The 24464-nt window shown below is 51.0% G+C and overlaps 9 protein-coding genes across 9 annotated transcripts; 2 read left to right on the forward strand and 7 right to left on the reverse strand.

Moving 5' to 3' along the window:
* Positions 1-581: 581 nt before the first annotated feature.
* CC1G_09857 (hypothetical protein) lies at positions 582-1291 on the reverse strand (the record flags this gene model as incomplete). Its single annotated transcript, XM_001837823.1, has 4 exons — positions 582-671; positions 725-953; positions 1012-1115; positions 1193-1291. 4 exons carry the CDS (start codon positions 1289-1291, stop codon positions 582-584), a joined length of 522 nt encoding a protein of 173 aa, XP_001837875.1.
* Positions 1292-3780: 2489 nt separating this feature from the next.
* Positions 3781-6706, reverse strand: CC1G_09858 (ATP-dependent RNA helicase dbp-4; the record flags this gene model as incomplete). The annotated part of the gene is made up of 8 exons (XM_001837824.2): positions 3781-4149; positions 4218-4703; positions 4756-5097; positions 5126-5886; positions 5934-6132; positions 6182-6393; positions 6446-6506; positions 6569-6706. 8 exons carry the CDS (start codon positions 6704-6706, stop codon positions 3898-3900), a joined length of 2451 nt encoding a protein of 816 aa, XP_001837876.2. The 3' UTR covers positions 3781-3897.
* A 275-nt stretch (positions 6707-6981) lies between these two features.
* On the forward strand, positions 6982-9117 carry CC1G_09859 (BTN1; the record flags this gene model as incomplete). The annotated part of the gene is made up of 12 exons (XM_001837825.1): positions 6982-7120; positions 7176-7241; positions 7296-7486; positions 7542-7608; positions 7662-7734; positions 7787-7886; positions 7940-8210; positions 8265-8278; positions 8340-8360; positions 8417-8518; positions 8596-8825; positions 8898-9117. The coding sequence occupies 12 exons, from the start codon at positions 6982-6984 to the stop codon at positions 9115-9117; spliced, it is 1494 nt and encodes a 497-aa protein (XP_001837877.1).
* Positions 9118-9369: 252 nt separating this feature from the next.
* CC1G_15574 (hypothetical protein) lies at positions 9370-12342 on the reverse strand (the record flags this gene model as incomplete). Its single annotated transcript, XM_002910985.1, has 6 exons — positions 9370-9791; positions 10010-11476; positions 11555-11686; positions 11756-11961; positions 12017-12232; positions 12312-12342. The coding sequence occupies 6 exons, from the start codon at positions 12340-12342 to the stop codon at positions 9762-9764; spliced, it is 2082 nt and encodes a 693-aa protein (XP_002911031.1). The 3' UTR covers positions 9370-9761.
* Positions 12343-12634: 292 nt separating this feature from the next.
* On the reverse strand, positions 12635-14236 carry CC1G_15575 (hypothetical protein; the record flags this gene model as incomplete). Its single annotated transcript, XM_002910986.1, has 6 exons — positions 12635-13384; positions 13504-13822; positions 13873-13938; positions 13992-14030; positions 14082-14109; positions 14167-14236. The coding sequence occupies 6 exons, from the start codon at positions 14234-14236 to the stop codon at positions 12635-12637; spliced, it is 1272 nt and encodes a 423-aa protein (XP_002911032.1).
* Positions 14237-15056: 820 nt separating this feature from the next.
* On the reverse strand, positions 15057-15296 carry CC1G_15576 (hypothetical protein; the record flags this gene model as incomplete). The annotated part of the gene is made up of 1 exon (XM_002910987.1): positions 15057-15296. One exon carries the CDS (start codon positions 15294-15296, stop codon positions 15057-15059), a length of 240 nt encoding a protein of 79 aa, XP_002911033.1.
* A 3086-nt stretch (positions 15297-18382) lies between these two features.
* CC1G_10300 (receptor expression-enhancing protein 4) lies at positions 18383-19449 on the reverse strand (the record flags this gene model as incomplete). The annotated part of the gene is made up of 3 exons (XM_001837827.2): positions 18383-19142; positions 19197-19352; positions 19418-19449. 3 exons carry the CDS (start codon positions 19447-19449, stop codon positions 18383-18385), a joined length of 948 nt encoding a protein of 315 aa, XP_001837879.2.
* Positions 19450-19755: 306 nt separating this feature from the next.
* On the forward strand, positions 19756-22397 carry CC1G_15577 (hypothetical protein; the record flags this gene model as incomplete). The annotated part of the gene is made up of 13 exons (XM_002910988.1): positions 19756-19764; positions 19814-19841; positions 19890-20008; positions 20059-20173; positions 20224-20376; positions 20424-20507; positions 20557-20644; positions 20694-20856; positions 20908-21027; positions 21083-21492; positions 21555-21743; positions 21795-21870; positions 21924-22397. The coding sequence occupies 13 exons, from the start codon at positions 19756-19758 to the stop codon at positions 22395-22397; spliced, it is 2028 nt and encodes a 675-aa protein (XP_002911034.1).
* A 4-nt stretch (positions 22398-22401) lies between these two features.
* Positions 22402-23546, reverse strand: CC1G_10303 (hypothetical protein). The gene is made up of 4 exons (XM_001837830.2): positions 23358-23546; positions 22997-23297; positions 22873-22934; positions 22402-22812 (listed from the first exon to the last, which is right to left on the reverse strand). Exons 1-4 carry the CDS (start codon positions 23430-23432, stop codon positions 22468-22470), a joined length of 783 nt encoding a protein of 260 aa, XP_001837882.2. The 5' UTR covers positions 23433-23546; the 3' UTR covers positions 22402-22467.
* Positions 23547-24464: the final 918 nt, after the last annotated feature.

The following is a 24464-nucleotide window of genomic DNA, read 5'->3' on the forward strand; positions in this document are numbered from 1 at the left end:
GTTGGCTTCGTCGTTGCTCCTCAAGCAGACGTTGGTTGAGGCCACTGATTGTGCATTTGACGCATACTTACATGCTAGAAATTCTGCATAGTGCAGAACGGACCCGTCATTGACATGGACCACGTTGCCATCCTTTGGATGGAGTCCTCGCTCGACTGATTCGATTATTTACTCTCCTGTTCTTCGCGGACAAAGACAGTGTCGCTACCTTTTTTATTTCATTAAATTCAAACCACTTCTGGGGTGCCGCCCCTCGACTTTCTTGTTTTTGTCCCTTTCAGTTTTCTTTTCTTCCTTCCTTTGTCTGCCTGGTGTTTGCTGGTCTGTGTGATATGTTTTGGCGTTTCGCGTATCTGAAGTTACTGTACATTCCTTTTCTGATTCTGTACGAGCCGTTTGTTTTTCCCGTCTTCTTCTCCTCTCGTCTTCTGCTGCGAAGGTTCGCATCAGCCTCCTCTCGTTGTGGCGAGGCTCGATTCCCTCTGTCACACTCTGTAGTACAGTTCCTGACGGAACATATCGACATGTTGACATAATGATATATGATGATGTTGATTCCATTGCGGGAGGCGGTGGTCGATTTAAGACGACTGTTGGACTTCGATGGCAGGGTTTGCCATCTCCCAAGGCTTCTTTCGCACAGGAGCTGTGGATTGACTGGGTGCTTCCTCCTAAATGTTCGGTTAGTCACTTCCCCTTGCGATGCGAGGGGTAGAGTACGTACACTGAATTTCTCTGGAATGATTTTGTTGTTTGGAATCTGGTCCACCTTTCCCGTCTCGATGAGCTCCTTTAGTTCTGCGAAGGTGAGGACACGGGTTTCTTCTGGGGCTGAGGAGGATTGCTCGGTCGTTGACGCAGATGGTTCCAGCGTAGAAGGCGTAGTCGTCGCGGCCTGCACAGAAAGTTCGTATTCACGCGCGTCCTCCATTGTTATAGAGTTCCCGGTCATCCTGAAGCAGTCATTTTGTCAGTTTTCCAGGCTTCGTTGCAAAGTCTGTGGTTACGAACTTGTTGAAATAGAACACCCTCGTCCTGCGCAAGATCTCCTCTTTTGCTTCGGGCGATGAAGCGTTGTTTAGAGCTCCCCCTGCAAGAATGCTCGCTAGACCTTGCTTTCGTTGTATTAGTTAGCATTGTCGTTTCCAAGCGAAGCTTGCCCCGATCGACCACTGGCCTGGGGTTACCATACCTGATATGTATCGTCGGCATCGAATCTGTACGCTGCGTATTGTTCCAGTGGAGTCATGACAGCATCTGAGGACGGCCCTGATTCAGTTTGGGTGGACATCGTCGTGGTTGTGATTGAAGAGAGAAGGCCGGCGATTGTGATTAGCGCCAGCCGCCACATTGATTCCGGTAAAGCTAACAGAACCAAACACCAAATGGACTTGTACCCGAACCACCACCACCGTCTCAGCCCCATTCGATCTCCAGGAAACAAGCTTCAGGACATTTGCGATTCAGAAGTATAGCTACCAATTCGAAGGAGGGTGCGGGCCAGCCGCGATAACTAGCAAGAAATATATGGTACATATGCGATTACAGTCCCCTTGCCAGTTAACCAAGAATGCTCCTTGTGTCGGCTTTCGACGACGACCGCGTGCTGATAATACTCAGGCGATTCTTCTTTTCCTGTCTCTGCCTCCCGACGATCTGTATACTCAAGCGGAAGCTCTTCTTCAAGTCCTGTTGACGCAGGGATCCATAACATCTGTGATTAGGCTGGCCCATCTGGACACCAATTGGGGATAGATTGCACACCTTTGTCATCCGCGAAAACGCGTTCCAAGCATCAGGTAACACAGCTGTCTTGAAGCCCGTCGTGTTCCCAACTGCCTCTAGGTTCTCTGAATCGTCCTCATCCCACTGTGTCATCATGCGATCGTGCATGAATCGGATCTGGGCCACGTCTTCTGTGCTATTCATCGGCTGGGCGGCACGGGGGAAGGCGTGTCAGGCGCATTGAAATCAAAACATATCGGCGTTCATTCATCGCCCTCGACCCTGAATGCTGCAAGCAAGGGGTTCGAAGGCGCGTATTGCGCCGTACTCACCGGGAGCTCGCTTGTTCGATCATGACTGTCTGCTCGAGTGAAGTAGGTGGAATGACTGTATGGATATTGGAATGGCATGATTGGTGAATGCTGAGGGGATGGGCTGAGGGCGTAAACCAATTGGGTGTGTTAGGGTGTGCCGTGTGCTGTTTTCGACGAGAAGGAGGATGTGAGGGAGGAGTCGTGATCGTGAAGAGGAAGCAAGTCAAAAAGAGAACCCCAGACGAGAAAGTGAAGAACGAAAGGGAAGGGCGTCCACGAAGCCGATGAATCGATCCTTGCCACCCCAGCCCATATATACCCGATATCCCTCGACGATAGCGGACGACTGGGGTCCTCGAATTCGGAAAAAACGGGGCAAGACAGTAACCTTACCTGATCGCAAATTGTCGTAACCTGCCAGCATGTGTCCGACACGCTAACCTCCCCAAGGCAAGCCCAAGCTTCAAGCGTAATCGAAACCTGCGCCTAGAAGTAAGGAAGTAAGCGAGCACTGGCACCTGCTCTAGTTGTAGCTATTGCTATAGCCTAAGAGCTGTGCGCTGCGGGTAACCACCCTGCTCAGCAGCCTCCTACCGCCCAGAAATAACTCGTAGCTTCAGAAAGGTAGTCTCGCAACCCAGAGTTGCAGCGATAGCTCTTTTGACTCTTTCTGAGAAGGATTAAGAAGGCTGTTTCTGACAGCCCCCGCCGACTTAATCACTCCAACGCCCGGTGCAAATGCGTAAATAAGTGGCTGATGATTAGGAGACATTGAACGCGTGGATAACGGCAACCAGCAAGCGCCCATAAACGCAATAAATGCCAAGAGAGGAATGGGATTAAAATCAAGGAGAAATGGAAGAAGTCATGTATGTATCTGAACCCGGCTGTGAACTCACCCCGGGCTCGCCGTGCATGAACGAATATGGACATGCAGTTGTTGAAACTTGGAGACCCTGTCCGGCCATAGGGGGGAGGCTTTGGGCGCCTGGAATCCTGATGCTTCTTGAACTCCTTCGAGAAGCCTCCGACCTAGTCTTCTGAGTTCCAACTTTAGCCTTGACTTGCAATTAGAAGTCGAGGGACCACTTCAAAGAAACCTTTTTAAAAGTTGGGTCGCGTATCCAGGAAATGCAAAGAGTAATCGAGGCTAGGCTACGGGAGCGAAGAGGGGAATCACCTTTAGCATGCTTCACTGAAGATACCGGAGTTGCAACCTACCGAACGCAACGCACCTCACCAATAAACAAGGTGAGATGTCCTGATATAGTAGTACTTTGCGGTAACGGTGGCGGCCATATTCGCCACTGAGATAAAGACGGATTTCCAACTTCCAGGGACCAAGGGCGTCTGACATCGAATGACAAGCAGCATCGAAGCATTGGGCGGCACTGCTTCACAACTGCTGCATGCTGTAAATGAGTGAATGTGAAGGTCCGGAAGCGCTTGAGGGTTGCAATAAAGACATACTTGTCCAGAATTCCTACAATCATAACGTCACAGCAAGTGAAGTCATGGCAAGTGTCACCCTTTAACTCGGAGAAATCGGCTTTTGAGGGGAAAGAGGCGCGTTGCGGCCTCTGCGTTGGTGAACCGGAATCTTGAGCTTCCGACTCTTGAGAACCTAAAAATCAGGAACCATTTGAATAGGATAGATATCATCAGGGCGGTGTACAGTCGCAGTCGTGGACGGACAGAAATTGAGAGGATGTTCGCGAAAGCAACGGGTCGTGCTAACGAGTTCGCAGAGATAATGCGACAAATTGCATTAGCAAAGTATGTAACTATGTGCCTAGAATGAACAACGAGTGAAGTCGACAACAGGGAAGAAGAGATAAAGACGCGCAACGCATTGACACTACCGTTTCCGCAGTAGCCGAAGCGCCAACTCTTCTTCGTCTTCCAATCCAGTATCAGCAATAGCTGTACTAGGGTTACTGCTACTGCGATCGGCAGCGTCATTCGCGGTCTTGAAGCGTTTGGTAGGTGGTGCAGGGGAAGGTGATCTGTCGCTGTCGGAATCGGGGAGGTCGAATTCAGGCGATTCATAACCATCAGAGGGAGGCGCGATGAAAGCCATAGGTGCACCACCGGTGTCGTCTCCATTCATCTGGGATAGCAAGTCAGCCAGGATGTCACAACTTCAAAAGCGACGGGGGTCTGAAGTCGGCCACGCACCATCCGTTCCCTCTCCTTCCTCTTTCTCTTCTTCTCCCTCTTCTTCTCCCTAGCTTCCGCTTTGTCCACCACGTCCGCTATTTCTATCTTTGCCCTCTCCTCAGCTGCGAATTTCTTACCCTCCTCCTGTACACCTTCAATACCACCTTTTGTCTTAATCCACTCTTCTCCATCCGCCAACTCATATATCTGACGAGCCCGCCCTTCATCGTCGAAGATGAGTTTGGTGTTATTGCCTTGGGTAGCAAGGAGCTTCTTCGCTCGACTGAGTTTCTGCTTTCGCTTCGAAAGGTCTTCCTTGAGGTCCTGCTCTTTCAACTCGTCTGGAAGGTCGTGGTCGGCGCGTTTAAGCGTAATGAACTCGTCTCCATCGGCGTCGTCGTTACCAAACGCGTCGTGCTCGACGAGTTTGTTGTAATGTGACGAAAGAACATTTTGGTTCTTGCGTTGGAACATTCTGTCGTACTTCGTTCGGACTCCATTACGCTGTGGGGTATTTTAAGCTGGAGAACTTCAAAGAGTAGGAGAAATTACTTACGTTGGCGGTATTTGGAAGAGTCGCCTTTCCGTCTTGCTCTTCTTCAGAATCCTGGGGCTCGCTTTCGTCCTCGCTTTCACTTCCACTTTCCTCTGGACCAGACTCTTCCTCAGACGATGATTCGACTTCCTGGATAGCAGCAACCTCTCGTGAAGCATTCTTCTTTGCCTTGGCAATTTCACGGTTCAGGAATTTGATCTTCGGCGTTCCTGGCAAGCCAAGCGATTCGGCGTAGCGGTCGACAGGAAGAGCGTCGAGCTTGAAGATACTCTTATTCTTCTGAAGGTAGATCGAACGAAGATAGGAGACGAAAGCCTGTTCACGGTTGCCATTAGCACCTTTCTGGATGAGACAGAAACATTAGACGCACCCGTTGGCCCAGGTACTTGATTTCAGGGTCTTCGAAGCAGAGTTTCTGCAGCTGGAGTTGGATGTTTTGAGTCTTGCTTTGGCGGATTTTGATTTTCTGGACTGTGAGGCCCTTTTTGGTCAAGGCAGAAGTCATACCCTCTTCTTCGCTAGGGCATAGGAAGAGTAGACCCTTGCCTTTACTTTCGTAGCGCGCTGTTCGACCAACGCGGTGAATGTAGGTTTCAGCATCTTCTGGAGCATCCACTTGCACGACCCAGTCCACAGCTGGGAAGTCGAGACCCCGAGCAGCGATATCCGTGGCGAACATCACAGCATGAGAGTGTGACGTGAACTTGGTGTACATAGCCAGTCGGGCAGTTTGTTTCTGCTTGCCGTGGAGGTGGAGCAGTGGGACACCGGGGTGCATCTTGCAGAAAGTTTCGAAGACGAATCGAACCTGCTTGCAACTCGAGAGGAAGACCAGGACTTTGGATTGAAGGTGTGTTTTGATGAAGCTCCAGAGAACATCCAACTTCTTGTCGAGCTCGGTAATAACATAATGTTGCTCGAGTGAATCGGGAATGTAGCTTCCAGAGGATCCCGCTTCCTTTACACCGACGTACTCTGGGTCCTTGAGACTCAGTCTTGCGAGGTCGCTAACGGATTCCGTTTGGGTTGCGGAGAAAAGGAGAGTTTGTCGAGATTTTGGGAGATGTGAGAGGAGAGCGGATAGGGTACGCTGGAAGCCCATGTCCAATATCCGGTCGGCTTCATCCAGGACTGCGAACCAGTCAGCTTAATCTCGCCGTACAGGCTTGTACACATACCGAGCATTTGTAGGTTATCGGTGTCAAAGCCCACCGTTTGGTCCATGTGTTGGAGCAATCGTCCAGGAGTAGCCACCAAAATGTTCATCCGAGATAGCCTATCCCGTTCGTCCTTCAAGTTCTTCCCACCAATAACCAGGCCTGCTGAAAACGAATGGAAAGGTCCAATCGCGCGCAAAACCTCGAAGATTTGAACAGCCTAGACAATATGAGCTTCGTTACCCGCTTGCTAATAGCAATACACATACCAGTTCTCGCGTAGGCGAAATGATAAGCGCTCCCAGTCCATCCGTTGGGCCCCATTTCCGTCGATATAGAACTTCCAGTACCGGAATCAAGAACGCAAGGGTCTTTCCACTTCCTGTTCTCGCAGCTCCAAGAACATCCTTTCCCTTGAGGGACAATGGTATACTTTTGGCCTGGATATCCGTCATTTTGACAAACGATGCCTTTTTCAAGCCTACCAATCTATTCAGCAACAAGTTCACCAAACGGATAAATTCATTTCGCACCTCGTTTTGTCTGTTCAGAAATCGGCAGATCTGCAAACGCAGAAAGGTCTGGTGGCGGTTCCTACCATATATTCTTGTTTAGTAGGTACTTACGTTGAGCCCTTCAGTGCAATGGGGACTCACATATTCCTGAACAGATTTTTCTAGAGCGTCGATCTTCTGCCTCTCCGTTAGCCTTCGAAGTTTTACAGCGTTTGGTGTTTTCGTCTTTTTCTTCGCATTTTTAGGCCTTGAAGGCCCTGCCTTCCCTGAACCTTCCATGGTCGTGATTGGTGGACGTTGTCGTGGTCGAAATCGTCGAGCTCAACACCAGACGCGGTGCCAAGGCTTCAGAAATTGGATCACGAGGTGTTTCTCACGACCGCATCAAAGGGATTTGGATCCGTTACCGACGCCGGTGACGATGACCTCGACCTCATTTATCCTCCTTCCTGGCGTTACGCTTGACCTCGATAGCAGCGGTTAACCGCAGAATGTCGAGTGACTGGCAATTCTGAACACAAACTCGTTGACGACGCCCTGGATATCCGGTAGCAATGCCTCGACAGACGACATTCTCTACCCCGGCCCCGCCTGGGCGCCGTGAACTGTTCATTAACGTCGAAAGCTCTTCGCCAACATCAGAGGGTTTCGACAGACACGATGCTCCAAGGACGGCGACCGGTCTTATGGAAGGTGAGTGCGGCCCAACCCACAAAATATCTCAGTTCTGACACTAATCGCTATATAGTCCGGGAGCAGAAGCTTATGTCGAAGCTTGGCTTTTCGTTCTTTCTTTTTGGTTTAATCAACAACGGTGAGTATCTACAGAGCCTACAAACCTGATTTAAAGTTAAAAAATCCTTGATAGTCCTGTATGTTATCATCCTTTCGGCAGCTCTTGACCTCGTTCCACCTCAGACGCCAAAGGGGATCATCGCCTTCTGCAATATCACCCCCTCCCTTATCGCCAAAGTCGCGTGGCCTTACCTTCTCAAAGGACGAATACAATATGCTCGGAGATTAGTGGGCTGCTGCATACTCAGTTGCTTGGGAATGCTGGTGAGCGCCTACTTGTCCTTGACCTTCCTTGGCATCCCTGACCGGCGGCGCTTAGGTTGTCGCGATATTTGAAGGCCTATATCCGAGGTTACTGGGTATCTGCTTCGCGTCGTTCTCCTCAGGTACGATCTTATCTCTAGCTGTCGTACAACGCCGAGTACTAACCAACTATCAGGCCTCGGCGAGTTGACCTTCCTGCAACTATCTACAACCTACTCTCCTCCTTACGTCGCGGGTCACGCTGTCGGGTGAGTTATGCTTTAAAGTGTACTTGACGTTTCTCTGACCACTTCGATACAGGTACTTTGCATCCGGAACTGGCGCCGCGGGTCTCGTTGGGGCGTTCCTATGGTGGGAGGTCCGTGGTCTTGGAGTTCGACTCGGGGTTGGAATGTCTGCGGTAGGTTTCCATTGAGCTTCCCCATTCTCCCCGACGCTCACAAAGGCTTTTAGGTCATGCCCATTATTATTCCCCTCACCTACTTCTTCCTTCTCCCACACAGCTCCGCATTCCTGCATGCCATCACCCCCACTATTTACGACGAAGCATTTAGCCCTGCGCCTGCCTTGTCAGCTTTGCCTTACACTCCTGTAGCTTTGGATGATGAAGATGGAGAGGAAGAAGGCACACATGCACCAGGTCCCAACAAGTCGATCCATCTGACTATCAACGACAAGATTCGCCTTGTCAAGCCGCTGTTGCTCAAATACATGCTACCATTGTGTAAGTGCGTCTTCACCCGAGGATTGGACAAACGTTAACCTGCCAATCTTATAGTTGCTGTATACCTTGTAGGTCACACCTGAAAGGTACTTGATCGTTCCTCATCCAGTGCTAATTCTGGCTCTTCAGTTCGAATATACCATCAACCAGGTACATTTTCGCTCGACGAACGAATAGCCACCCCACTAACATTTTCTTGTCTTTAGGGTGTCAGTCCGACATTGCTATACAACATTCCAGACCCAGAAAAGCACTGGTTCCTCAGCAAGGTCATCACGTCCCTTCGCGACTACTACCCACTATGGCAGGTGCGCGCCATTACCCTCAGTTCTCCCGTTTCACTCTGTATCCTTCGCATCTAATTACATTTCTCGTCCCATCTCAGTTGGTTTATCAAACATTCGTATTCTTCTCTCGGTCTACGATTTCACTCGGTATCCCAGCCCTACCAGCGCGTTTCCTTGCTTTACCATCAATAGTGCAGGGAATCCTCTTTGTGACGCTGACGTATGAAGCAGCTGTCGGTTTCTTCCCTCCACAGGAGGACGAAACGCGGAGCATCACATTCGTGTTCCTGCTCATCTGTCTTGAGGGTATCTGTGGTGGACTGGCATAGTAAGTCTATCCTTCCCTTGCCATTCCACACCGATAATCTAAGCATACAACTAACCTCGCCTCCCCTCACAGCGTGAACGTATTCTACCACATCAACCACGAACCTCCCGAACCCAGCACACGCAACAACGACATCGAACTTACCCGGCAAGAACGCGAATTCAAGATTGGCTCGATAGGCTTCTCCGATTCGACGGGTATCTTGTTGGCGTCGATTCTAGCCGTGCCTACCGAAATCCAGTTGTGTAAGGCGCAGGTGGCGAGAGGGAGAATGCTTTGCAAGAGTCTATGATCAGTCAGGCTATCTGAGATGAAATTTTGTTACGACCTTTTTCAATGATCTCGTTCGAAGATATTACTTATAGGGCTGTTGGTTAACGTCCCAGTTTACAGGTTACTCCCTTATCCGTACACCCACCAACCTCTCCCACTCGTTCGGGCAGAGGGTAGTTTATATTTTGTTAGACGAATTTTTTGCATACATGTACACGTCGCTATGCCACATACTGTATTTATTCATTGCACTTGTCTTCTCAATCTGCCCTTCAGTGGATCATTAATCAAGACGACGAGTGAATCCAATACTAATAGACAATGTGTACAAGAACCATAGGTTCACGACGTAATGTACATGCAGAGGGACAAGACATGGACAAAAAACAGTTCGACAGCAACTAGATGCGAAGAAACATGGGGGAAAAGAAGTAAGATGAAACCAACATTAGCCAGAGAAGCCAGACACCAATACTACCCTAGAAAACACGCCTCCTATTTCAGAAATAGATCGACGACCATACGGTCAAGAGGAGCAAAAAGCCCTCTTAGTCTATTCCTGAACGAGTCCCCAAAACGAAATTAGGATGGAACGACCGGAACTTGGCAGTCAACGCATCTCGGAAGCCAGATGCTAAATTAGACGAGTGTCGTCAAGAAAACCTAATCGTCAAACAATCGAGGTGAGGTAACCTAAAAACAGAGTGAATCAGCAATCTTGTCAGACATGCATGCGGAATGGGCAAATTAGTGGAACAGATCTGAAGAGGTGCCCCACCCGTTCGAAGGCGACGTCTACGTCTGCGAACCAGACTAGACACGGCAGCCCCAACCAGATCCTCGCGCCACCAATCCAGTCCAAAAAACCATAAACGGTAGAAAGATTGCAAGTTTCAGATTGAAGCACTCACATTCTGCATATACGATTGCCATGTCTCTTGCAACCGAGGATCATCAGCTGCGATACCCCTCAAAGCGCCTTCCGGAGTATAATACGCTTGATGCGGCTGCTGGTGCTGATACGCATGCTGGTGCTGGTGCGCATGTGGCGGTGGTGGTTGCTGGTGGTGTTGCTGAGGATAACGAGGTTGTCCTGGTCCAGGACCCCCTGCGTATCCAGTAGGCGCAGCAGGCCAGTACTGGTGATACCCTCCCACATCCGATCCATGAGATGACGGCGTTTGCGGGATCGAATGCTGACTGTGTTGACTGTGTGGCGAGGAAGAGCTCGTAATCCCCGACATGGCATGCGCATCGTACGGCGCTCCTGAAGGTGGCTGAGAAGAAGCATAGTGCGGAGACACGGACGTGGCAGGAGGTGAAGTTCCATAATCCGATCCAGCAGACGGAATTGTGTACAACTGGGTATTGGGTGGCGGATGGAACTGTGGTGCATGCGATGACACCGAGGATGTTGGGGAAGATTGCTGATGAGGATGGGCCCTTGCCATTGAATGCTGTGGTTGTTGCTGGTACTGCGATTGGTGCTGCATCGTGTGATGAATGTTGCTCATCGACTGTGTGGGCACACGGTGCAACGAATGAGACGGTCCACCCGCAGATGGCGGAGAAGCACTGTACGGATCCGGTGGCTGCGAAGAATATGGCGCGTATTCGCCACTTGAGGATCTGTGGGGAGGCGGTGGCAGCTGTTGTTGCTGTCTTCTCTGCTGTTCGTGCAGCTGTCGTTGTTGCAACTCGGCCTGCTGACGATACTGTTCCTGCCTCTGCTGCTCCATTTGTTGTCGACGCAGTTCTTCTTGTTGCTGTTGCCTCGCCGCCGCTTCCTGTTGCTGTCTCTCCATCTCCAACCTCTCCAGCTCTCGCCTCTGGTTCTCCATTTCTTGCAAGAACTGCTGTTGGCGCTGCTGCTGTTCTTGCTGTACACTCTCCGGTTGCATCATCATCGAAGAATCGGGTGCTACAGGGGCGGTCGCACCACGGGGCAACGCTCCCGCTGGACCAGGCTGGTCAACTACCATCGCGTTCCCAAACACATCACCACCCTGTCGGTACGCGTTTTGGATTTGCGCACGGATATGACCGTCGAAGAGGTTGAGTTCGTTGACCAGGCTGGGGTGTACGTTGGCGAAGGAGGGGTTGTCGGCGAACATTTGGCCTGGTGAGTCGGAGGGTGCACGAGAGTTGTTGGCGTTGGTAGCTTGAGGCGAGCCGCTATTGGAACGAGTTGTCCCGCTAGGATTGGAAGATTTCTTGACAGTGTGCGTTTTGCCGCTGAAGATCAAGAGTTCGTCTTTTTCCTCTTCTTCCTTCAAGTTCGAGGGTCGGAAGATATCATTACCAATGCGTTGGGGGATGCCAGCGTTGGTATCACGGAAGATTTGCTGGGCCTTTCCTTGCAGCCGCTTAAGAATTGGCTGTAATTAAGAGAGAAATCGCACATCGTATCATTTAGCAAAAACCCTTCATCAACAAAAGGAACACATCTGACGTACCAGAAACTTTACAGCTCTTCCTCCAAAGGAAGCAGCATGTTCGAACAAATCGCACGCTGTTTTCAACTCTAGCAGCGCAGCTGGCGCAACCTTGCATTTAGGATTGTGAGTCACCACCGACCCAATCATAACCTGCGTGTAGAGAAGTTTACGTCAGAATGCGCCTGCATTGTGGATTGGGGAAGCTATAAAGCCACGTACCGAAGCTGAGAACGCATGGGTCCACAATACCCAGAAGCGAGCAATTTGGGCCGGGAAGAATGTAAACTGCTGTTTGACAGAGTTTATGATGGTGCATGCACTTCTGTAGCCAGCGAGGAAAGAGGGTGCGTATTGACTTTTGATGGGGTCCGCAGAGTTGTTGGAGAGCGCGTGTGCAAAGAAGCAACGGTGGATGTAGAGAAGGGCTGTTTAAAGACTAAGTATACGTGAAAGCCGATAGACTATAAGAGGGCAACTCACTCAGCTCGCGGTAGTTGGTCGGCATGAAATGTGACATCGTCTGCGCCAACCCCAATCCTTGTGGCGGTGGCCCCTGAGCGTACAAGGGGAGCTCCATATCTCGTACTTTCCTATCCAAATCCAAGATGATGGAATACTTCGGAGCACGAGAAGTCAGAGTTCCTTGTACAACGGCAGAGACACATTCGGCGCCAAAGCGGGCTTTCCAATACGGGACTAGAATCGGGGAGAAGAGAGTGGTTTTGATCAGTTGAATTGCTCTGTAATTCCAGAAGATGACAGAAAGAATACGTACAGCTAGGTTGTGGGGTCCCATCCTCGGCCATGGTCTGATCAGGATCAAAGGGCAATTCGCAATCGACAAATGGAAGAGAGAAGGTCGCCAGTCGGCCCGTCGCCAAACTCTAATCCTCAAGTTAGCATACATGAAATCATGGCCCCCCGAGGGAATGGCCAGAGAGTCACGATACCTGCCTGCCAGCAATCTGTGATAAACAGTTCCCAAAATAGTGCCCGCCTTTTCTGAACCTCTGCGGGTGGAAGTTTCCATCTCGCACAATCCCGGTCTGGTGGACATGAAGGGTGAGAAAGGATTGGACGAAGGAAGTCGAAAGTAACTTACGAAGACCAATCTAAAAACACGGAATAACGAAATCGGCGTGATGATATCAGCATACGATGCATGGCAAAACCCCACCAAGAACTCACGCTCTGCGCAAGCTTCGTGGCCATCCCAAATAGGGCCCATGTGCTCTCAATGCTATTTTCTTTACTGCAAAGTCCTTCATAGATCGCCATTAGAGAGAGGGTTTGGACGGTCGAGACGCTAGGTGGCCGTTCCAGGACTGGTTCGATTGTTAAGCAGGCTTTCGTCAGCTGATAGTACTGTTCGGCTTCAGGGTTGTTTGGTGCTGGTGGCATTTCCATGTCTGTCAGCGACCCAAAGCAGAAGATAACGAACATGAGAGCAAGGTCATGAGCATTCCCTTTGGGCGAGGATGACTCGCTGGCCTCGCTGGCCGCAGGGGAAACAGCGCTTGTACCCATAGCCACTGGCGATGCTGCCATTGCTGGTTTGGGCGCCTCTTTGTACCACATTGGCAGCAATTCCTCGTCAAGTTGTCGCCGGGTGACCGCACCGAAGAACCAAGGTGCCTGTTCGAGGTATAGTTGATAGAGGCGTTGGGCATCCTGCCATGACGGCAAGTAGTTGTTGATAATGTAGTCCAAGTCTATCCCGGGTCGATAGAAGGAGGAAGCCAGTGGGAAGTTAGAAGCAAGGGAGGCGAGTTCGGGAGGGATGAACCGTTCGGAGGCTCCGGGTTCGACCCCAGGGGTGTCCGTTGGTGATGGTTCTGGAAGCTCGCGCTGAATTGAAGGTGTAAGAAGAGGGGAATTAAGTCCGGATAGCTGCTGACTCACGATGAGTAGAGACTAGGGCCAACTTGTCAGCGTCAGTTGCACAAATTGGAACCACGATAGCGTACCTCTGAGCCTGCTGAACGGCCGTAGAACGTTGCTGCACCATCGTCTCGAATTGCTAGTGTCCCAAAGGCATCAATATACTGCGACTCTTCTCCTTCGTCTTTCTCTGTGATGGTCGTAACACGCTCCTTTTCGTCTTCCTCGACGGCTGAATGTAGCTCCAGACTGGATTTGACTTTGAGGAGCTCGCGGGTCAATAGGGGATGTGTTTCCTTTGTTGTTGTGAGATGTGATACAGCGAGGGCGTCCTCGAGCTGGCGAATTCGGTCACTCATTTGTGATATCTTTGCATGAAGCTTCTCCGTGTCCGCCAGAACGAACCTAGTGGTTTGTTAGACACAATTCAGCTTCGAATTCAGGCTACTACTCACCTAGTCCCCTGGCCAGTGATCAAGCTTCCATTCGGACAGATAGCTGAACATCCTCGTCGTTTGCAGCTGTGAGACCGGCGTTAGAGTGACGGCGGGCTGGACAGAATCGTTCAGGCTACCTGGAACATGGCACCGTCTTGTCGCACTTGAGCTTCAAGCTGGAAAGACGGTCAGCGATGAGGGCCAAAGTGAAGAGGAGATCAAGTCACCGTCTGCATTCGGCGCAGGAAAGGGCACCTGAGTATCAAATGTTTGGAAAGGCGATCAAAAAGGCGGAAAGAAAGTCGGACCGACCTCTTGCACGCTTGGACTCTTTATCCTGGGCCTTCTGCGCACTGACATCCTTCCTTGGAGCCTGGGGCATATAGGGTCGAGCTGGGGCTTGGTCGTGCAGGTTGGGTGGTGGGCGTAAGGTGATGGGAAGGGGGAATGAGAGAATCCAAGGCACGCGGTATAAACCCAAAATATAGCGACTATCAGCCTTTGGTTCGCCCGTTTACGTACCCCTTCTCTGGGACTTTTAATCCTCGAAGGGGCAAAGTTCTCCTTTCAACTCAGCCAGGAACAACCCGTCTGTCTTTATTTTCTCCCTCTTCTGTCTACACCTTCTTGTTTGATAAATGACAAAATCGTCACGAATACCCTCGCAAAGAAGGGCACGTCAGATGGCCCAACCACCAGCGATCTATGGGGCCTGGCAACCCACACAACACCACGCTTCGCAGAAGAACAGCTTGTATTCTTCTTCTCCAACCGCACCTTCCTTGGGTTCTTTCCTTGATTGGCGACATGACCACCTGTCTTCGGATAAATTCCCTGCGCTGCGTGCTCCTCTCGTCGTCTTGTGCTGTTTTGCCACTCCCAAATACCCCGACTCGGAAGATGCCCGTCCTCGCTTGGCCTCTATCCTGAACGCGGAAAGCCCTCACCTTGTGGCAATTGGGTTCTAAAAGCCAAAGGGGACTGTATGCAGATCGTGCTATCTGAGCAATTCCAATCTGATAGAATTCACCGACGGCAAGCTAATCGCTAAAATATACTGCTCGACTGAATCAAGAACACCACTTTATCCAGGCTCCCGTCCCCCACAAGAAACTGCAACATCGCAGCTCACTGGCTAGTGTATATCCAGCTCGGACATTCCAAACACTAGAACTCGGGCTTTACATTTCAAACTCGGGCTTCTAGACTCCCCAGAAAACATCATCCGCCTTACTGGTCGGCCTCGTTCTGCAGGCATCCTCCTTCCTAATGGCCACAACTGGATGGTTCCATGACGAGATTCTTATCCTCTCGGAACCTTCATCCCCGGCTTCGTCTTCCCATCCACCAACACATGGTTCCGACTCGTACGATTGGCGATGTATACCTGCTCTCTTGGTTGCAACGTTCCCGAAATCCCCGACCACCAACGTATCATACATTATACATCGTCTTCCTCTAACGTACATATCCCCCTCAATACACCTTACGCATCTGTCTCCTCGTGCTCCACCCTGGCCCTAATTACTCGTTATCCTGGAAGATCCTATCAGAAAATTCGCAGTCGGACAACAACATTTATGTAAACCCCCCAACAACGAGACCGTCTTAACACCACTCCCCGTCTTACTCCCTCTCCCAGAACTCTGGCCCTCGCTCCCGAACCCGTCTCTCCATGCGCACACACACGCCCACTGCAACAGCCGTATGGGAAATGATTGCATATCCCAAACGCCGTTTTCTGAAGTGTGCCACACTGCAGCGTGGCGTGCCCACAGTCGACTGGAACTGGTTGGAAACGTCCCGCTCGGTCATATGCATACTTCCGGACTATGCGCAAGTGGGGGGCCCACATCCGACCTCCGTATCCCGACTCGCTGTCCGCCATTCTGGCGGCACAACAGCATACACGGCATGAGCCCCTGCCAGACCGCAATAAACCACGGCGCTCAAGTGGATAGCTATGAGTCGATCACCACCTGGACGCCAAACTAGATCAGTCAAAGTCCCGCGAACCAACTTGGGGCCATATGCACTAATATATTCTTGGAACGGGAGCCTAACGCTGTATAGTCAAAGATCGTCTTTCAACAGTGAAGTGGAGCGAAATAACCAGCTGAGCGCCCACCGTTCGGAGGCGCCTGGCAGGTCCCGACCAATCGACACTATCCATTCATCCAATCCAATCACTCCACTTTCAAATCAACTGCATCCATCCAATGTAACTCGAATGAAATCGGAATCGTACCAATCGATATCGGAATGTCATGGACAATCTAATTGCATCTGTCGCAATGCATCACCTCAAGCCAAGGATAGCTCGGCTTAGCTCAAGCGCCCGTGACGGGGCGCCGGTCCCCTCCAAACATACCGTACCCCAAAGCCCTAATCTCGTCACTATCATCAATACTTATCTCGCACTTATCGACCTACCGCAATCAAATCAGAGCCCCCACCACATGCTCCTGTCCAAGCAATCGAGCCCTTGAAATCAAACTCGAATACTATGCCAATCCGTGCCCCACCCGCCAATCCCCTGTCAAACATCCACATCCCGACGTCTACGATTCATTTCAAAGTTAATGGAAGAAGTCAGGACTTGGTTGGCTGTTCTCGTCAGAAGCCCTCAAGAAATGAGTTTGTAAAACCTCCTGCGTATCGGGCATACCTATGTACCATATGTCATTGTCAGCCAAGTGACCTCCTACGGCACCCCTCCTCCGTGCCCCCAGTCTTCTTTTCGGCGCCTATAGTCAAGCTGTAACTCTGAGGGAAAAGGAATCTGTCAAGGCTCTCATCGTATTTCCGATCCTACGGGTACGTATGATGTAGGGCCAGCTGTGTGGGCGCAGGCTTTGATAACTCACCAATAAGGCCATGGTTGATCTCCTTGGGGTGTACGATTTGATCACGCAGACGCAATGCCGTAGGATAAGTATCTTGGTCATTCGAGAACAAACCCAGCGGCCTATGATCCCGCCACGGTGCCTGCCACCAAGCTGGACATCGACAATCCTAACCCACAAACTCTCCTTTCACCCACAGTGGGCACAACCGAAATGCCGTAGGATAGCCCAGGACACCTTCACCCAGCACTGCGTTTGGTGGCCCCAGAAGTTCTTTATCTCTTTGGTTTCTTGCGAGAACCTTGATCAAGATCCAGGCTGCTGCCACCGGACCTACGTTCCGAACTTTTCAGACGCACAACCCCTTCTCGACGATTCCTTGTCCGTTTCCCCAAACACAAACACTCAAATTACTCCGCAGCATGATCTTATCTCGCTTTCCTTGGCGCTTTGGCCTGCATATCCCAAGCGGTATTCCGATTCAAGGGTTAGGGGCTATTGGGGTAAACCCTAGAGAATAGGCGCCCAAACCCTTGGCTTGCCAGTTACGTCTGAAGGCTAGAAACTGCGGATTTGCTGGTACCCAAGCTCCTGGAATGCAAAGCAAAGGCTCCCCCTCGTGCTTTCAAGCCCGGAGGTTTTGGATTAGGAGACAGACAGGTGAACGGGATTGGGACCCGCGTTCGAAAGACCCCACTGTTTCTCCCGCTGGGACATCGAGTTTGCAATTAGATACGTACCCACCTCAGTGTAATTCTACGGCCGCCTTCCTCCGATCAACGAAGAGAGGGTTTTGAGACGGACTTGGGAGGGGATATCGCCTCAAGGGATAGCCCAGAGAACGGCTTGGACTTTTTTGGGGGGGGGGGGGGGAGGATCGGACAGAATCTAGAGTCCATGCAGTGGTAAGGCTTTAGCAAGGTATTCAAGAGGTTTGAGAAGTCACGACTTGTACGAACCCCTTCTCCCTCGAACATCGAACGGGTTGCTCCACGAGGAACATCGCGTACGTACTGTACGTGAGCTTGACGTGAGCGCCAATTCCGAATCAAGCAGGACTTATCCAGGTTCATTCCCAGCCAATCTGGTGAGCTCTTTGTGAGCCCTGAATCCTGCGCCACAGACAGGTAGGCCACCTAAAGTGCGTTAGCCTTCGAAAAGAAGGATTGAAGAGGGACCTGAAAATAGTTAGGCTATCTTGTTAGGATCTGGAAATGGCAATGATATGTAGCTTTGAATGTGTAAACGTCTGTTGTAATGGGGTGGCCTTGCGGCCTCTTGGGTAGAAGCCTGAGGTCGGCTTGCCAGTGTCAGGAACTGCAAAAGAGCTCTGAATGGGTCAGAATCGGGATGCTGTAATGGCGGGATGGGGTTGAGACCCTTGAGAATGTTTGTGAACTTGGAGGGAAACTGAATTCCCGTGAGAAGGCGAAGAATTTGATAAACAGAAGCCAGAGTCCGTGGAAATGAATTGGATTTGGAACATGCGATGTTAAGTATATGATGAACGGGTGATGATGATGCACAAACGAGAGCGAAAGCAAAAACAACGAAGAGAGAGATGAGATCACCGAGAACTCAAGAGAAATGTGAGATAGTGAGTATGTAAAGTTCCCCGATAAGGTCCACGAGGCGAGATCCAAAAGGCGAGGCAAATGATGGACGGGGACAAGGCGTGACCTCTAATCACTCTTGACCCTCTCGTATCCGTCTTTCGACGAACCACCACTCGACCACCCACCGAACCACCCACTACCCTTGCGCTGACCAGCGCCAGGCTTGCCAGCGGCAAAGCCCACACCATCGTCGTACCCTTCGACGTCACTCGGCACCTCAATCTCCTCGAACCTTCCGGACATGGTCCGTTCTCGTTGCCGGATATCAGAGTCTGATGATCCTCTCGAAGCAAGAAGTTGAGGAGACGCCGAAGGCATAGGTAGCGAAGAGACGCCCGCTGCCTGCGCATTCAGAGCAGCAAGTTCAGCCTCCAATTGTTTCTTGCGTTGCTCCAGAGTCGAGTCTGCTGGAGCCGGGCGTGGTGCTGCCGCGGGACGGGTTGGTGCCGCCGTAGCACCCTTGGTCAGAAGCGCAGCACCAGAAGCGATGATACTGGGCCCATAGGAAGACCACAGCGATCCAAGGAGCTGTGCGGGAGCCGAGACGACACCCCCTGCGGACGGAGGCTCCGGAGCGTCGTCGTGTTGCTGCGCTTGCGCCTGTTGACCCATCGCAACGGCGACCTGGTCCCAGAGGAGCCTGAATCGCTCCTGGAAGAACGCGTACACTCTGGCTTTTGCGGATGCGAGCGCTGCATCAATCTGAGATTCGTGCGTGTTGAAGAAGGGCTGGAGGTGGGTGATGTAAAGGTACGTCGAGCCTTTTGTTTGCGGAAGGGCGAGGTAGAGAAGGAAAAGGGTCTTCATGGTGTAGTAGAACGGAATCCTGCATTCGCAAAAGTCAAAGGCGAACTGATATTATCGATAAATCGATACGTACCATGAAATGAGCCATTCCGCAAAGTATTCAGTTGCCACGACGAAGCCCAGCACCGACCAGTACATCAGCCATCGTTCAAGGTCTTCTTCTGAAGCTGGACGTTGACTCAGAGTCTTGTACGATGCGTAACCTGGATAGAGAAATGCTGCAGTCGCGCTGGATCCAGGAAACGTCATCGTCAGCCATTTCCATCCGCCGCCACGACATAGAGAATTCGTTACCTTACGATGCGCGATGTCAGATAGAAAAGCATTGTCCTCTATCGTTCAGGGACTTTGGTCGAGCTGGCTGTGGTAGTGAATAAATGTGAAGGTGTATTGAAAGTACAGAGCTGTCCTCAATGCGCATGTGTTCCACCCTCCGCTCACAATAAACCCATTTGGTCCATTCAGTCCTCGTGGGAAGCGGACCCTAAAGTGGTTGCGAATGATCGGAAACACGTGAGCGTATAGCCACAGACGCGTCCGATCGCCAGTTCGAACCTTGACCGCGACTACATCCTTCAATTCATCGTTCATCCTTAACCAAAACCTCATCAACGGCCACGGAGTACAGATATATGGAAAAGGTACTGTGAATACTCTGTAAGAAAGTGGTAATACTCACGAGATTAACAGACTACCGAGTTCATACCTTTTGTCGGCGGTATGTGGCTTTCGAGTTTCTGACGAAACCCAAATGACGCCTCGACAGATGACGATGGCCAGAATGAATACGAATTCCCAGATTGCGAAGACTGCGAAGAACACATCCGGGGCATTCGATTCAAAGCTTACCGCAAAGCTTGGACAAAGTGCTTGGACAGAATACAAGTAGGATCAAGCCAACTCTCCAGACGAATTAGCGCTGAGGAGCACCTCAGTATATTACGCGTTCCTTACTCGATCCCATAGCGAGTCAGATTGTAGAAGAGATTGAAGATAACGACGTTCTTCCGGGACTACCCCGCGACGAACTTCCCGTTATTACAGTCACCAGTGCGTTTGCCAATATTTCCACTCTCAATCTTGAACTGACTTGGCCTTAGATCCTGTGTTCCGAGGGACGTTTCTTTACGATATTGCCGAAAGGCTCGATAATCCTGTTGTGCACCTCCACCCCTCAGACTGCCTAAATGTAGTTACTGGAATGCGGGGGATCGTCTCGGGCTTCGTTGAAGGAAATCCCGAAATCGTTAGAGGTGTGTAGCGTCCCTTCGCAGCGCAATACTCTCACGAAATAAGGCAGCAATGCATAAGACCACGACGTCTCTTGCAAACTATGACATCCAACTCTTGGCTGCTTGGTATAAGCACTACCGTTCAATTAAAGGTAATCGTTTATTTCGCTGCCATGGTACGCATTCTAACAGGATCCCTAGGTGACGAAGACACACGACTCCTCGTCGTTCTTCATGACTTCGAGGCATTCACCCCCACAGTCATGCAAGACATCTTCTACATCTACAGGTATTGGTACCTCTCCCTCCATCGTACCCTGAGCTAATCGCTTCGCCAGCCAGCATCTTGCAGACCTTCCTCTTGTCTTCATCCTGTCCATGTCTTCGCCCGTTCCATCATATCTCAATGTCGCGTATCCGAGGTCAACACTGACGCGACTACGGATACGCCAACTAACCATGCCCGGGGGAGTCTCAGTGCTCAATTCGATATTGCTAGACGTAGGTCTTTATCGGATAAGGCTTGAATATCCTCACTGATATTCTACGCAGACATTCTTTTCAGTTGACTTTCAACCGGACATTGTCATAGGGCCAATCGCTCTCCAGTTCATTGCCGATTACTACACGCGGTGGGATCCGACCCTAGACGCGTTGATCACAAATATCCAGGTCCGTAACGTTCGAATGGACGCCATGATGGGAATTGTACTTAATGCTCCTACAGCTCATCTACATGAAACACTTTATCAACGAACCCATTACAGCGCTAGCGCATTCCACACCTTCAGAAGATGATCTCGTCGGATCTGAATGGGCCAGCTTCGTCGAAGGGATCCTCACGAGACTCACGCCTATCTCCAAAAAGCTGACGGCAAAAGAAAGAGATCAACAATGGAAGGCCCTAACCACCTCGAACTTGCCGGATCTCGTGGAAACACATAGGTCACAATTCCGTCTGCGCGTTGCAAATCTGGTGCTTGCTTTCAATGTGATGAAACTCATTCAGCTATTTTTGGTGGAAGAAGGGTACAAAGGTCTAGGATGGAAACTTGATGAAGGACTCTCGGACATCTTGGTCGAGTTCTTACAAAACAATGTTGATAGGGATATCAAGGACTTGAGCCTGATCATGAGGTGAGTTTTGCCTCCGACTGGCAAGTGATAGCGAGGCATGGCTGCTGATTCACTGTTCACAGGAAGCTAGGGGTTGAACAACTTGACCGACTGCTACCACAGATCCACGAGTTTCTCTCAAGCATTGAATCTGATGAGGGGCCGATCGCTGACGCCTCATCCGCTATCCACGACCTGATCGACGCCCTTCAAAGCGAGGAAAGAGAAACTGTTCCGCAGCAGTTCAGCGAGTGGGGAACAGCTTTCTTCAAGTAAGCCCCGAGTCCTGTGGATCATATCTTCGGATCTCACTCGCAATGTAGGGCGAACATCGTAGCGTTGGAAGAGAATCCGCTATGGGAGATCTGGTACACGGGTCTTACTCCCTTCCCGTCAGAGGTAGGGTCCGATCATTCCTGTAGTTTTCGCAATTTAGTCTCACCTATGAGCAGGTGATCAACCCTTCAATCCGCGCCTCGATGTTTGCTGGCCTCCTCCGTCCCCATGACTTTACGGACTCCCCGCAAGAGGAAGACCAAGAAGAGGAAGCACTATGGAAGCTCCCTGACACGAGCATCCTTTTCAAGCGTTACCTCGACAGTGGCAAGATGATCAACGTCTACGACTGGTTCGAGTCCTTCCAAGCTGTGCTCGAAAACCAGAAAGAGGAGTTGCAGAAGGCCAGCTCGCCGAAGAAAGGCAAGTCCCCGAAGAAGCCCAGTGCGAAAGGGAAAGGCAAGCAAAAGGCCAATCAGCAACCGGAGGAGGACGCGATGGACGTGGAACAGACAGAGGAGGAGTGGAGCATGGAGGTCCAGGCCAGATTCATTCGCGCACTTCACGAGCTCGACTATCTTGGCTTTGTCAAGCATACCAAGCGAAAGGCTGACCATGTCATCCGAACGGTTTTCGATCTCAACGAGTAGGCATTTCGAGTGTCATCATCATCGTTCCATTCTTGCTTCTCTGTCTACAATACATACACTGACGCGTCATTTAACGACCCTTTCCGTTGAACTTCTGCTTGCCCTTGGTGAAGGGGTTGCTCTTAGCGCCGGTGCCCTTTGGAACGGGCTTCTTGGGGTCGTGGTAAGCAACATGGGAGGTGTACTTGGTCTTGCCGGGTTTCTTGTTGACGATTACGCGGTCGGGACCGGGGTAGGGTGCACCCTTCTTGCGCAAGGGAGCATGGTAGGACTTCCCTTTACCCTTTGTAGGATCGGCTTTGGCTTCGGATTTGCGGAAACCGGAGCCCTCCTTTGGGTATCCCTTCACCTTCTTGCCCGCTTCGACGTTCTTGAGTGCTTTCTTGGCGGCTTTGTTGACTTCGTCGCCTGTGTACTGTTGTGAAGGGTTTCGGATGAGCATATGTAGGGAGTGAGTGAAGGGACGGATACCGACCTTGGCAGACGGAGTCTTGAATGTAGCGGTCTTTGGTTGTTTGCGTAGACCGAAGCCAAACTCTGGAGGAGGAATTCCGGTTAGTCTTCAACAGTAGGGTTCTCCGAGGAGCAGGTTCACTCACTAGCTCGCGCCTCAAGTTCATCAAAGAAGTCCCTCATGACGAGGTTGAAAAGCTCGTCCTCGACCTGTCGCATCTCGAGCATGTCGTCTTCTGATGGCTCGCGCATCTCGAGATCGTCTTCCAAGGGCTCACGCATCTCGAGGAGGTCGTCTTCCAAGGGCTCGCGCATTTCGAGCAGGTCGTCATTGTCAAGGAAGTCTCGAGATGCGAGGTCGAGCTCGGAATCGAAGTCGCGTGCCTCAAGATCAACGTCCTCGAAACCACGAGCTTCCAAGGAGAGATCGAAGGAGCTGCCTTCAGGCTGGTAGAAATGGTGGTCAGTGAGACGAAAGGGATATACGACTGATTGTACGGGACGTACCATAGGAGCAGCATAGGCGGCCAAAGCCAAAAATGCGGCAAGGGAAGCAAAAGTGGTGGTCAATCGGAGCTGCATGATGGGATTATGGACGGGGAATGTAGATTGGCTTGGATGGAAGATGGGCTGTGGGCGGATGTAGACCTGCTACGACGGGAACCAGAACCAGCCGGATGAAGATGACGGACGGCGGACAGACCAGCTGTTGCTGGGGAACTTTCAAAGCCTGGGGGCCAACCTTTTATACATTTCCAAGTCGGTGTTTGGGTCGAGTTTGGTATGATTAGCATCCGATATTTCGCCATATTGTGAAGATGGTTATCCGTCCGGTGCCGTGTTGCCATTGAATGTACCCAGAGGGTCACTGGGTGCACAGCATGGGGTCGTACGAAATGAGATGCCAATCACAGCATGGACCAGGGCTACTGAGGCTGATCAGGGAATCGCTGTGCTTGGAGAAGCATCGTTTGTGATAAGGATCGACAGAAACTAGCATTTATGTGCCTTCGACGTGCGCTTGTAGGTGATATGTATCTCTTCGGCATGGACCCTGGCGACATAACTTTCACAGCTTTTCCTCGTTGTGGCCTTAGGCGTTAGGGATAGGCTGGGATAGGTCACGCGAGACACAGGATCCTTAAGGTAGCTAGCTACGTTGTATGGGGATCCTGAGCCACCCAGATGCTGAGAGTGGGGACTTAATAGGACGTGATAAAGGCAATGCCTTGGCGCGCATGATTTTCTCGTTGCCAATTCTTGCTAAATGAATCCTCGAGTAAGTACTATTGAGCGCAACATTTGCGATGATCCACTGGGCCCAGCCTGACATTGAAATAAGCGCACAAGACGACTTGACTGCCTACATTTTTACCCACCCGAGTCTTCAGTCAGGGCGACGCTTTCCACCTCAGGCATCCGAAAGAAGACTTGATTGGCAGAGGCATCAGATAACTTTGGCGCCCATATCCATCAAGATCTAATTAGCCGGCGCTTGTGAAGGTTAGGGTCTTCAGCTTAGGTTTTGCCATGTATCAGCAACTCGCCAAACTCCCATAGCCCCCAGCACTCTCCACGGTTGAAGGATACGCTGGATTTTTCAATCGCTCAGAG

This window comes from Coprinopsis cinerea, assembly GCF_000182895.1.
Source record: "Coprinopsis cinerea okayama7#130 chromosome 6 map unlocalized cont3.6, whole genome shotgun sequence".
Classification (NCBI taxonomy): Eukaryota; Fungi; Basidiomycota; class Agaricomycetes; order Agaricales; family Psathyrellaceae; genus Coprinopsis; species Coprinopsis cinerea.